Source organism: Hemibagrus wyckioides, linkage group LG07 (assembly GCF_019097595.1).
Source record: "Hemibagrus wyckioides isolate EC202008001 linkage group LG07, SWU_Hwy_1.0, whole genome shotgun sequence".
Lineage (NCBI taxonomy): Eukaryota > Metazoa > Chordata > Actinopteri > Siluriformes > Bagridae > Hemibagrus > Hemibagrus wyckioides.
This window is the reverse complement of record NC_080716.1, coordinates 4,444,112-4,460,089: the sequence shown is the minus strand read 5'-3', so window position 1 is coordinate 4,460,089 and position 15,978 is coordinate 4,444,112. Positions and strand designations below refer to the sequence as shown.

The following is a 15,978-nucleotide window of genomic DNA, read 5'->3' as shown; positions in this document are numbered from 1 at the left end:
TGTTTAATGTATATAAAAAATAATACATGCTAAAACACTGCTTTGTGTGATAGGTCATGACACGGATGAGTTAACCGCAATAAAAGTAATATATTCCACACTGTAGCCGTTGATTCGTTAAATATAATGTTACTTTAGTACTTTAACGTCACTATAATTTTATTATTAATACATTTTATTTATCCGAAACATCTTTATTTGAGGAAAGAAATCACAGCGTCACGGCGCTGCCCGGGTTTCCGTGGTGTTTCTCATCGCGACTGTTTCCTATTGGTCGAGCCACATGGGCAGCCAATCAACACGCAGCGCGAGGTGATTAGGAGCCTCAGTCTACTCGTGCCGCTCGATTCTATCAATTGTCGAGTCGACTCCCATTTTGATTCTGATTCCTTGCGGAGGAAAACAATAGAGTCGATTCCCAGAATCGATTCTATAGAATAATTGTCTCTAACTAAAGCACAGAACGAAGCTGCATAGTGACTGATCAATGTTTTTCTGTTTAAATTGAATAAACTAAGATGTTCTTGAGGAACATAATATGTTTATTTGTATAATTTTTCTTTTTATGTATAATATACATTCCTACTGAATGGTGAAAGACAATTTTATTCACCAAAACGTGTGAATAAACTCTTATAGGTTTAGTAAACACTGATTTATCTGTAACTATACACAGGAAAACTACAAGTATTTTTTATAGAGGAAAAGCACCTGCACAGGAAATACATTTTGGCTCAAATATATATATATTCGTATATATATATATATATATATACGAATAAGAAAGCAAAACAAATAGTGTGATTAACCAATATATTTCAGTATATATTAATTCATTTATACATGTCTTGCTTATTTATATCGTAGGAATATTTATGTGTTTCATTTTAAATAGAATACCAGGCCATGGGAGCAGCCGAAAGATCAACAACAACCAGGCCATGAGCTCTCAATCAGTTCAGATGAATCATTTTCAGCGCCTTGGAGTCGACTCTGCGTTAACAATACACTGAATCGGAGAGTCGACTCTTTGCCTAAGCTCAGCTGTACAGTCAGTGTGCTCGGTGTGAATGAAAGAAGGGGCGCAGGCAGAGTGGGCAGGCTTCAGTAATGCAGAGGAGAGTAAAATGGCAGAGCTACAAATGCTGTTAGAGGAAGAAATTCCGGCTGGGAAGAGAGCTTTACTCGAGAGCTACCAGAATCTGTCCAGAGTCGCGGAATACTGCGAGAATAATTATGTGCAGGTAATGAAAAGAGGAAGAAAGGGCTGAATGAATGGAAGGGTATTTATTGCGCTGTGTTAGTGTCGGGGGAATCAGTAATCAGCCTGTAAGCAATCTAGAGAATATTTTCAGGAAAATGGGAGCGCGCGCGCGCGTGTGTTTTATTCCCATCACATGTGTGCGGTGCGGATGAGAGGATGTGAGGATTTGTGCGGTTTGGACGGAGGGTGTGTCAGTCAGTCAGTCATCTCTGATTCTGCTGCTGCTTCATGCATGAAAGAAACGAGAGAGAGAGAGAGAGAGAGAATGCTGAGGCTGAGATCAGACGCTGAGATCAGACGCTGGCCTGTAGGATTGTGTTTGAATGTGAATGTGATCTGGGTTTTGATGACACTCTGCTTTGCCTGCATCTCTGAGCTGAATGCATGCAAGGTGATGCAAAAAAAGCATCTCATGTACAGGAAAAGCAGATTTCTGGAACATCACATTGATTCCTGAAGATCAGACATTATTATATGAGCTCATAACATCCTGGATGAGATTTATTATCTTACATCTTTATATCCCAGGCATGTATGCTGTGTGTTTGTGGTATTACACATATATACAGGGCTGATTATAGTGTATAACATAGTGTATATACAGGGCTGATTATAGTGTATAACATAGTGTATATACAGGGCTGATTATAGTGTATAACATAGTGTATATACAGACTGATTATAGTGTATAACATAGTGTATATACAGGGCTGATTATAGTGTATAACATAGTGTATATACAGACTGATTATAGTGTATAACATAGTGTATATACAGACTGATTATAGTGTATAACATAGTGTATATACAGGGCTGATTATAGTGTATAACATAGTGTATATACAGACTGATTATAGTGTATAACATAGTGTATATACAGACTGATTATAGTGTATAACATAGTGTATATACAGGGCTGATTATAGTGTATAACATAGTGTATATACAGGGCTGATTATAGTGTATAACATAGTGTATATACAGGCTGATTATAGTGTATAACATAGTGTATATACAGGGCTGATTATAGTGTATAACATAGTGTATATACAGACTGATTATAGTGTATAACATAGTGTATATACAGGGCTGATTATAGTGTATAACATAGTGTATATACAGACTGATTATAGTGTATAACATAGTGTATATACAGGGCTGATTATAGTGTATAACATAGTGTATATACAGACTGATTATAGTGTATAACATAGTGTATATACAGGGCTGATTATAGTGTATAACATAGTGTATATACAGGGCTGATTATAGTGTATAACATAGTGTATATACAGGCTGATTATAGTGTATAACATAGTGTATATACAGGGCTGATTATAGTGTATAACATAGTGTATATACAGACTGATTATAGTGTATAACATAGTGTATATACAGACTGATTATAGTGTATAACATAGTGTATATACAGGGCTGATTATAGTGTATAACATAGTGTATATACAGGGCTGATTATAGTGTATAACATAGTGTATATACAGGGCTGATTATAGTGTATAACATAGTGTATATACAGGGCTGATTATAGTGTATAACATAGTGTATATACAGGGCTGATTATAGTGTATAACATAGTGTATATACAGACTGATTATAGTGTATAACATAGTGTATATACAGACTGATTATAGTGTATAACATAGTGTATATACAGGGCTGATTATAGTGTATAACATAGTGTATATACAGACTGATTATAGTGTATAACATAGTGAATATACAGGCTGATTATCGTGTATAACAGTGTATATACAGGGCTGATTATAGTGTATAACATAGTGTATATACAGGGCTGATTATAGTGTATAACATAGTGTATATACAGACTGATTATAGTGTATAACATAGTGTATATACAGGGCTGATTATAGTGTATAACATAGTGTATATACAGGGCTGATTATAGTGTATAACATAGTGTATATACAGGCTGATTATAGTGTGTAATATAGTGTATATACAGGGCTGATTATAGTGTATAACATAGTGTATATACAGACTGATTATAGTGTATAACATAGTGTATATACAGGGCTGATTATAGTGTATAACATAGTGTATATACAGACTGATTATAGTGTATAACAGTGTATATACAGACTGATTATAGTGTATAACATAGTGTATATACAGGGCTGATTATAGTGTATAACATAGTGTATATACAGGGCTGATTATAGTGTATAACATAGTGTATATACAGGGCTGATTATAGTGTATAACATAGTGTATATACAGACTGATTATAGAGTATAACATAGTGTATATACAGACTGATTATAGTGTATAACAGTGTATATACAGACTGATTATAGTGCATAACATAGTGTATATACAGGGCTGATTATAGTGTATAACATAGTGTATATACAGACTGATTATAGTGTATAACAGTGTATATACAGACTGATTATAGTGTATAACAGTGTATATACAGACTGATTATAGTGCATAACATAGTGTATATACAGGGCTGATTATAGTGTATAACATAGTGTATATACAGACTGATTATAGTGTATAACATAGTGTATATACAGACTGATTATAGTGTATAACATAGTGTATATACAGACTGATTATAGTGTATAACATAGTGTATATACAGGGCTGATTATAGTGTATAACATAGTGTATATACAGGGCTGATTATAGTGTATAACATAGTGTATATACAGGGCTGATTATAGTGTATAACATAGTGTATATACAGGGCTGATTATAGTGTATAACATAGTGTATATACAGGGCTGATTATAGTGTATAACATAGTGTATATACAGGGCTGATTATAGTGTATAACATAGTGTATATACAGGGCTGATTATAGTGTATAACATAGTGTATATACAGGGCTGATTATAGTGTATAACATAGTGTATATACAGACTGATTATAGTGTATAACATAGTGTATATACAGACTGATTATAGTGTATAACATAGTGTATATACGGGGCTGATTATAGTGTATAACATAGTGTATATACAGACTGATTATAGTGTATAACATAGTGTATATACAGACTGATTATAGTGTATAACATAGTGTATATACAGACTGATTATAGTGTATAACATAGTGTATATACAGGGCTGATTATAGTGTATAACATAGTGTATATACAGACTGATTATAGTGTATAACATAGTGTATATACAGACTGATTATAGTGTATAACATAGTGTATATACAGACTGATTATAGTGTATAACATAGTGTATATACAGGGCTGATTATAGTGTATAACATAGTGTATATACAGGGCTGATTATAGTGTATAACATAGTGTATATACAGACTGATTATAGTGTATAACATAGTGTATATACAGACTGATTATAGTGTATAACATAGTGTATATACAGGGCTGATTATAGTGTATAACATAGTGTATATACAGACTGATTATAGTGTATAACATAGTGTATATACAGGGCTGATTATAGTGTATAACATAGTGTATATACAGGGCTGATTATAGTGTATAACATAGTGTATATACAGACTGATTATAGTGTATAACAGTGTATATACAGACTGATTATAGTGTATAACATAGTGTATATACAGACTGATTATAGTGTATAACATAGTGTATATACAGGGCTGATTATAGTGTATAACATAGTGTATATACAGGGCTGATTATAGTGTATAACATAGTGTATATACAGGGCTGATTATAGTGTATAACATAGTGTATATACAGACTGATTATAGTGTATAACATAGTGTATATACAGGCTGATTATAGTGTATAACATAGTGTATATACAGGGCTGATTATAGTGTATAACATAGTGTATATACAGACTGATTATAGTGTATAACATAGTGTATATACAGGCTGATTATAGTGTGTAATATAGTGTATATACAGGCTGATTATAGTGTGGAATATAGTGTATATACAGGGCTGATTATAGTGTATAACATAGTGTATATACAGACTGATTATAGTGTATAACATAGTGTATATACAGGGCTGATTATAGTGTATAACATAGTGTATATACAGGGCTGATTATAGTGTATAACATAGTGTATATACAGGGCTGATTATAGTGTATAACATAGTGTATATACAGGGCTGATTATAGTGTATAACATAGTGTATATACAGGGCTGATTATAGTGTATAACATAGTGTCTATACAGGGCTGATTATAGTGTATAACATAGTGTATATACAGACTGATTATAGTGTATAACATAGTGTATATACAGGGCTGATTATAGTGTATAACATAGTGTATATACAGGGCTGATTATAGTGTATAACATAGTGTATATACAGGGCTGATTATAGTGTATAACATAGTGTATATACAGGCTGATTATAGTCTATAACATAGTGTATATACAGGGCTGATTATAGTGTATAACATAGTGTATATACAGGGCTGATTATAGTCTATAACAGTGTATATACAGGGCTGATTATAGTGTATAACATAGTGTCTATACAGGGCTGATTATAGTGTATAACATAGTGTATATACAGACTGATTATAGTGTATAACATAGTGTATATACAGGGCTGATTATAGTCTATAACATAGTGTATATACAGGGCTGATTATAGTGTATAACATAGTGTATATACAGGGCTGATTATAGTGTATAACATAGTGTATATACAGGGCTGATTATAGTCTATAACAGTGTATATACAGGGCTGATTATAGTGTATAACATAGTGTCTATACAGGGCTGATTATAGTGTATAACATAGTGTATATACAGACTGATTATAGTGTATAACATAGTGTATATACAGGGCTGATTATAGTGTATAACATAGTGTATATACAGGGCTGATTATAGTGTATAACATAGTGTATATACAGGGCTGATTATAGTGTATAACATAGTGTATATACAGGCTGATTATAGTGTATAACATAGTGTATATACAGGGCTGATTATAGTGTATAACATAGTGTATATACAGGGCTGATTATAGTGTATAACATAGTGTATATACAGACTGATTATAGTGTATAACATAGTGTATATACAGACTGATTATAGTGTATAACATAGTGTATATACAGGGCTGATTATAGTGTATAACATAGTGTATATACAGACTGATTATAGTGTATAACATAGTGTATATACAGACTGATTATAGTGTATAACATAGTGTATATACAGGCTGATTATAGTGTATAACATAGTGTATATACAGGGCTGATTATAGTGTATAACATAGTGTATATACAGGGCTGATTATAGTGTATAACATAGTGTATATACAGACTGATTATAGTGTATAACATAGTGTATATACAGACTGATTATAGTGTATAACATAGTGTATATACAGGGCTGATTATAGTGTATAACATAGTGTATATACAGACTGATTATAGTGTATAACATAGTGTATATACAGACTGATTATAGTGTATAACATAGTGTATATACAGGGCTGATTATAGTGCATAACATAGTGTATATACAGGGCTGATTATAGTGTATAACATAGTGTATATACAGGCTGATTATAGTGTATAACATAGTGTATATACAGGGCTGATTATAGTGTATAACATAGTGTATATACAGACTGATTATAGTGTATAACATAGTGTATATACAGACTGATTATAGTGTATAACATAGTGTATATACAGGGCTGATTATAGTGTATAACATAGTGTATATACAGGGCTGATTATAGTGTATAACATAGTGTATATACAGACTGATTATAGTGTATAACATAGTGTATATACAGGGCTGATTATAGTGTATAACATAGTGTATATACAGGGCTGATTATAGTGTATAACAGTGTATATACAGACTGATTATAGTGTATAACATAGTGTATATACAGGGCTGATTATAGTGTATAACATAGTGTATATACAGGGCTGATTATAGTGTATAACATAGTGTATATACAGGGCTGATTATAGTGTATAACATAGTGTATATACAGGGCTGATTATAGTGTATAACATAGTGTATATACAGGGCTGATTATAGTGTATAACATAGTGTATATACAGTGCTGATTATAGTGTATAACATAGTGTATATACAGGGCTGATTATAGTGTATAACAGTGTATATACAGGCTGATTATAGTGTATAACATAGTGTATATACAGACTGATTATAGTGTATAACATAGTGTATATACAGGGCTGATTATAGTGTATAACATAGTGTATATACAGGGCTGATTATAGTGTATAACATAGTGTATATACAGGGCTGATTATAGTGTATAACATAGTGTATATACAGGGCTGATTATAGTGTATAACATAGTGTATATACAGACTGATTATAGTGTATAACAGTGTATATACAGACTGATTATAGTGTATAACATAGTGTATATACAGACTGATTATAGAGTATAACATAGTGTATATACAGACTGATTATAGTGTATAACAGTGTATATACAGACTGATTATAGTGTATAACATAGTGTATATACAGGGCTGATTATAGTGTATAACATAGTGTATATACAGACTGATTATAGTGTATAACATAGTGTATATACGGGGCTGATTATAGTGTATAACATAGTGTATATACAGACTGATTATAGAGTATAACATAGTGTATATACAGACTGATTATAGAGTATAACATAGTGTATATACAGACTGATTATAGTGTATAACAGTGTATATACAGACTGATTATAGTGCATAACATAGTGTATATACAGGGCTGATTATAGTGTATAACATAGTGTATATACAGACTGATTATAGTGTATAACAGTGTATATACAGACTGATTATAGTGTATAACAGTGTATATACAGACTGATTATAGTGTATAACAGTGTATATACAGACTGATTATAGTGCATAACATAGTGTATATACAGGGCTGATTATAGTGTATAACATAGTGTATATACAGACTGATTATAGTGTATAACATAGTGTATATACAGACTGATTATAGTGTATAACATAGTGTATATACAGGGCTGATTATAGTGTATAACATAGTGTATATACAGGGCTGATTATAGTGTATAACATAGTGTATATACAGGGCTGATTATAGTGTATAACATAGTGTATATACAGGGCTGATTATAGTGTATAACATAGTGTATATACAGGGCTGATTATAGTGTATAACAGTGTATATACAGGCTGATTATAGTGTATAACATAGTGTATATACAGACTGATTATAGTGTATAACATAGTGTATATACAGGGCTGATTATAGTGTATAACATAGTGTATATACAGGGCTGATTATAGTGTATAACATAGTGTATATACAGGGCTGATTATAGTGTATAACATAGTGTATATACAGGGCTGATTATAATGTATAACATAGTGTATATACAGACTGATTATAGTGTATAACATAGTGTATATACAGACTGATTATAGTGTATAACATAGTGTATATACAGGGCTGATTATAGTGTATAACATAGTGTATATACAGGGCTGATTATAGTGTATAACATAGTGTATATACAGACTGATTATAGTGTATAACATAGTGTATATACAGGGCTGATTATAGTGTATAACATAGTGTATATACAGGGCTGATTATAGTGTATAACATAGTGTATATACAGGGCTGATTATAGTGTATAACATAGTGTATATACAGGGCTGATTATAGTGTATAACATAGTGTATATACAGGCTGATTATAGTGTATAACATAGTGTATATACAGGGCTGATTATAGTGTATAACATAGTGTATATACAGACTGATTATAGTGTATAACATAGTGTATATACAGGCTGATTATAGTGTGTAATATAGTGTATATACAGGCTGATTATAGTGTATAACATAGTGTATATACAGGGCTGATTATAGTGTATAACATAGTGTATATACAGACTGATTATAGTGTATAACATAGTGTATATACAGGCTGATTATAGTGTGTAATATAGTGTATATACAGGGCTGATTATAGTGTATAACATAGTGTATATACAGACTGATTATAGTGTATAACATAGTGTATATACAGACTGATTATAGTGTATAACATAGTGTATATACAGACTGATTATAGTGTATAACATAGTGTATATACAGGGCTGATTATAGTGTATAACATAGTGTATATACAGACTGATTATAGTGTATAACATAGTGTATATACAGGCTGATTATAGTGTGTAATATAGTGTATATACAGGCTGATTATAGTGTATAACATAGTGTATATACAGACTGATTATAGTGTATAACATAGTGTATATACAGGCTGATTATAGTGTGTAATATAGTGTATATACAGGCTGATTATAGTGTATAACATAGTGTATATACAGGGCTGATTATAGTGTATAACATAGTGTATATACAGACTGATTATAGTGTATAACATAGTGTATATACAGGCTGATTATAGTGTATAACATAGTGTATATACAGGGCTGATTATAGTGTATAACATAGTGTATATACAGACTGATTATAGTGTATAACATAGTGTATATACAGGCTGATTATAGTGTGTAATATAGTGTATATACAGGCTGATTATAGTGTATAACATAGTGTATATACAGGGCTGATTATAGTGTATAACATAGTGTATATACAGACTGATTATAGTGTATAACATAGTGTATATACAGGCTGATTATAGTGTGTAATATAGTGTATATACAGGGCTGATTATAGTGTATAACATAGTGTATATACAGACTGATTATAGTGTATAACATAGTGTATATACAGACTGATTATAGTGTATAACATAGTGTATATACAGACTGATTATAGTGTATAACATAGTGTATATACAGGGCTGATTATAGTGTATAACATAGTGTATATACAGACTGATTATAGTGTATAACATAGTGTATATACAGGCTGATTATAGTGTGTAATATAGTGTATATACAGGCTGATTATAGTGTATAACATAGTGTATATACAGACTGATTATAGTGTATAACATAGTGTATATACAGACTGATTATAGTGTATAACATAGTGTATATACAGGGCTGATTATAGTGTATAACATAGTGTATATACAGACTGATTATAGTGTATAACATAGTGTATATACAGGCTGATTATAGTGTATAACATAGTGTATATACAGGCTGATTATAGTGTGTAATATAGTGTATATACAGGCTGATTATAGTGTATAACATAGTGTATATACAGGGCTGATTATAGTGTATAACATAGTGTATATACAGACTGATTATAGTGTATAACATAGTGTATATACAGGCTGATTATAGTGTGTAATATAGTGTATATACAGGGCTGATTATAGTGTATAACATAGTGTATATACAGACTGATTATAGTGTATAACATAGTGTATATACAGACTGATTATAGTGTATAACATAGTGTATATACAGACTGATTATAGTGTATAACATAGTGTATATACAGGGCTGATTATAGTGTATAACATAGTGTATATACAGACTGATTATAGTGTATAACATAGTGTATATACAGGCTGATTATAGTGTGTAATATAGTGTATATACAGGCTGATTATAGTGTATAACATAGTGTATATACAGACTGATTATAGTGTATAACATAGTGTATATACAGGCTGATTATAGTGTGTAATATAGTGTATATACAGGCTGATTATAGTGTATAACATAGTGTATATACAGGGCTGATTATAGTGTATAACATAGTGTATATACAGACTGATTATAGTGTATAACATAGTGTATATACAGGCTGATTATAGTGTATAACATAGTGTATATACAGGGCTGATTATAGTGTATAACATAGTGTATATACAGACTGATTATAGTGTATAACATAGTGTATATACAGGCTGATTATAGTGTGTAATATAGTGTATATACAGGCTGATTATAGTGTATAACATAGTGTATATACAGGGCTGATTATAGTGTATAACATAGTGTATATACAGACTGATTATAGTGTATAACATAGTGTATATACAGGCTGATTATAGTGTGTAATATAGTGTATATACAGGGCTGATTATAGTGTATAACATAGTGTATATACAGACTGATTATAGTGTATAACATAGTGTATATACAGACTGATTATAGTGTATAACATAGTGTATATACAGACTGATTATAGTGTATAACATAGTGTATATACAGGGCTGATTATAGTGTATAACATAGTGTATATACAGACTGATTATAGTGTATAACATAGTGTATATACAGGCTGATTATAGTGTGTAATATAGTGTATATACAGGCTGATTATAGTGTATAACATAGTGTATATACAGACTGATTATAGTGTATAACATAGTGTATATACAGACTGATTATAGTGTATAACATAGTGTATATACAGGGCTGATTATAGTGTATAACATAGTGTATATACAGACTGATTATAGTGTATAACATAGTGTATATACAGGCTGATTATAGTGTGTAATATAGTGTATATACAGGGCTGATTATAGTGTATAACATAGTGTATATACAGGGCTGATTATAGTGTATAACATAGTGTATATACAGGGCTGATTATAGTCTATAACAGTGTATATACAGGGCTGATTATAGTGTATAACATAGTGTCTATACAGGGCTGATTATAGTGTATAACATAGTGTATATACAGACTGATTATAGTGTATAACATAGTGTATATACAGGGCTGATTATAGTCTATAACATAGTGTATATACAGGGCTGATTATAGTGTATAACATAGTGTATATACAGGGCTGATTATAGTGTATAACATAGTGTATATACAGACTGATTATAGTGTATAACATAGTGTATATACAGGGCTGATTATAGTGTATAACATAGTGTATATACAGACTGATTATAGTGTATAACATAGTGTATATACAGACTGATTATAGTGTATAACAGTGTATATACAGGCTGATTATAGTGTATAACATAGTGTATATACAGACTGATTATAGTGTATAACATAGTGTATATACAGGCTGATTATAGTGTATAACATAGTGTATATACAGACTGATTATAGTGTATAACATAGTGTATATACAGACTGATTATAGTGTATAACATAGTGTATATACAGGCTGATTATAGTGTATAACATAGTGTATATACAGACTGATTATAGTGTATAACATAGTGTATATACAGGCTGATTATAGTGTATAACATAGTGTATATACAGACTGATTATAGTGTATAACATAGTGTATATACAGACTGATTATAGTGTATAACATAGTGTATATACAGGCTGATTATAGTGTATAACATAGTGTATATACAGACTGATTATAGTGTATAACATAGTGTATATACAGGGCTGATTATAGTGTATAACATAGTGTATATACAGACTGATTATAGTGTATAACATAGTGTATATACAGGCTGATTATAGTGTATAACATAGTGTATATACAGGGCTGATTATAGTGTATAACATAGTGTATATACAGGGCTGATTATAGTGTATAACATAGTGTATATACAGACTGATTATAGTGTATAACATAGTGTATATACAGGCTGATTATAGTGTATAACATAGTGTATATACAGACTGATTATAGTGTATAACATAGTGTATATACAGGGCTGATTATAGTGTATAACATAGTGTATATACAGACTGATTATAGTGTATAACATAGTGTATATACAGACTGATTATAGTGTATAACATAGTGTATATACAGACTGATTATAGTGTATAACATAGTGTATATACAGGGCTGATTATAGTGTATAACATAGTGTATATACAGACTGATTATAGTGTATAACATAGTGTATATACAGGGCTGATTATAGTGTATAACATAGTGTATATACAGGGCTGATTATAATGTATAACATAGTGTATATACAGGGCTGATTATAGTGTATAACATAGTGTATATACAGACTGATTATAGTGTATAACATAGTGTATATACAGGGCTGATTATAGTGTATAACATAGTGTATATACAGGGCTGATTATAGTGTATAACATAGTGTATATACAGACTGATTATAGTGTATAACATAGTGTATATACAGGGCTGATTATAGTGTATAACATAGTGTATATACAGGGCTGATTATAATGTATAACATAGTGTATATACAGGGCTGATTATAGTGTATAACATAGTGTATATACAGACTGATTATAGTGTATAACATAGTGTATATACAGACTGATTATAGTGTATAACATAGTGTATATACAGGGCTGATTATAGTGTATAACATAGTGTATATACAGGCTGATTATAGTGTATAACATAGTGTATATACAGGGCTGATTATAGTGTATAACGTAGTGTTTATACAGGCTGATTATAGTGTATAACATAGTGTATATACAGGGCTGATTATAGTGTATAACATAGTGTATATACAGGGCTGATTATAGTGTATAACATAGTGTATATACAGGGCTGATTATAATGTATAACATAGTGTATATACAGGGCTGATTATAGTGTATAACATAGTGTATATACAGACTGATTATAGTGTATAACATAGTGTATATACAGACTGATTATAGTGTATAACATAGTGTATATACAGGGCTGATTATAGTGTATAACATAGTGTATATACAGGCTGATTATAGTGTATAACATAGTGTATATACAGGGCTGATTATAGTGTATAACATAGTGTATATACAGGGCTGATTATAGTGTATAACATAGTGTATATACAGACTGATTATAGTGTATAACATAGTGTATATACAGACTGATTATAGTGTATAACATAGTGTATATACAGGGCTGATTATAGTGTATAACGTAGTGTTTATACAGGCTGATTATAGTGTATAACATAGTGTATATACAGGGCTGATTATAGTGTATAACATAGTGTATATACAGGGCTGATTATAGTGTATAACATAGTGTATATACAGGGCTGATTATAGTGTATAACAGTGTATATACAGGGCTGATTATAGTGTATAACATAGTGTATATACAGACTGATTATAGTGTATAACATAGTGTATATACAGACTGATTATAGTGTATAACATAGTGTATATACAGACTGATTATAGTGTATAACATAGTGTATATACAGACTGATTATAGTGTATAACAGTGTATATACAGACTGATTATAGTGTATAACATAGTGTATATACAGGCTGATTATAGTGTATAACATAGTGTATATACAGACTGATTATAGTGTATAACATAGTGTATATACAGGGCTGATTATAGTGTATAACATAGTGTATATACAGGGCTGATTATAGTGTATAACATAGTGTATATACAGGCTGATTATAGTGTATAACATAGTGTATATACAGGTTGATTATAGTCTATAACATAGTGTATATACAGGGCTGATTATAGTGTATAACATAGTGTATATACAGGGCTGATTATAGTGTATAACATAGTGTATATACAGGGCTGATTATAGTGTATAACATAGTGTATATACAGGGCTGATTATAGTGTATAACATAGTGTATATACAGACTGATTATAGTGTATAACATAGTGTATATACAGGGCTGATTATAGTGTATAACATAGTGTATATACAGGGCTGATTATAGTGTATAACTTAGTGTATATACAGACTGATTATAGTGTATAACATAGTGTATATACAGACTGATTATAGTGTATAACATAGTGTATATACAGGGCTGATTATAGTGTATAACAGTGTATATACAGACTGATTATAGTGTATAACATAGTGTATATACAGGCTGATTATAGTGTATAACATAGTGTATATACAGACTGATTATAGTGTATAACATAGTGTATATACAGACTGATTATAGTGTATAACATAGTGTATATACAGGGCTGATTATAGTGTATAACATAGTGTATATACAGGGCTGATTATAGTGTATAACATAGTGTATATACAGACTGATTATAGTGTATAACATAGTGTATATACAGACTGATTATAGTGTATAACATAGTGTATATACAGACTGATTATAGTGTATAACATAGTGTATATACAGGGCTGATTATAGTGTATAACAGTGTATATACAGACTGATTATAGTGTATAACATAGTGTATATACAGGCTGATTATAGTGTATAACATAGTGTATATACAGGCTGATTATAGTCTATAACATAGTGTATATACAGGGCTGATTATAGTGTATAACATAGTGTATATACAGACTGATTATAGTGTATAACAGTGTATATACAGGGCTGATTATAGTGTATAACATAGTGTATATACAGGCTGATTATAGTGTATAACATAGTGTATATACAGGGCTGATTATAGTGTATAACATAGTGTATATACAGGCTGATTATAGTGTATAACAGTGTATATACAGGGCTGATTATAGTGTATAACATAGTGTATATACAGGCTGATTATAGTGTATAACATAGTGTATATACAGGGCTGATTATAGTGTATAACATAGTGTATATACAGGGCTGATTATAGTGTATAACATAGTGTATATACAGGGCTGATTATAGTGTATAACATAGTGTATATACAGGCTGATTATAGTGTATAACATAGTGTATATACAGGGCTGATTATAGTGTATAACATAGTGTATATACAGGGCTGATTATAGTGTATAACAGTGTATATACAGGCTGATTACAGTGTATAACATCGTGTATATACAGGCTGATTATAGTGTATAACATAGTGTATATACAGGGCTGATTATAGTGTATAACATAGTGTATATA

General features: G+C 30.6%; 1 protein-coding gene across 2 annotated transcripts in view; it reads left to right on the top strand.

Annotated features, from left to right (window-relative positions):
• The first annotated feature begins 1,021 nt into the window (after window positions 1-1,021).
• The window catches only part of abi1b (abl-interactor 1b), a 25,467-nt gene continuing 10,510 nt past the window's right edge, over window positions 1,022-15,978 (top strand). For both annotated transcript variants that reach the window (XM_058393880.1, XM_058393879.1), the window contains exon 1: window positions 1,022-1,244. In XM_058393880.1, the coding sequence (XP_058249863.1) occupies window positions 1,071-1,244 (174 nt within the window). In that variant the 5' untranslated portion in view covers window positions 1,022-1,070. The remainder of the gene's footprint in view (window positions 1,245-15,978) is intronic.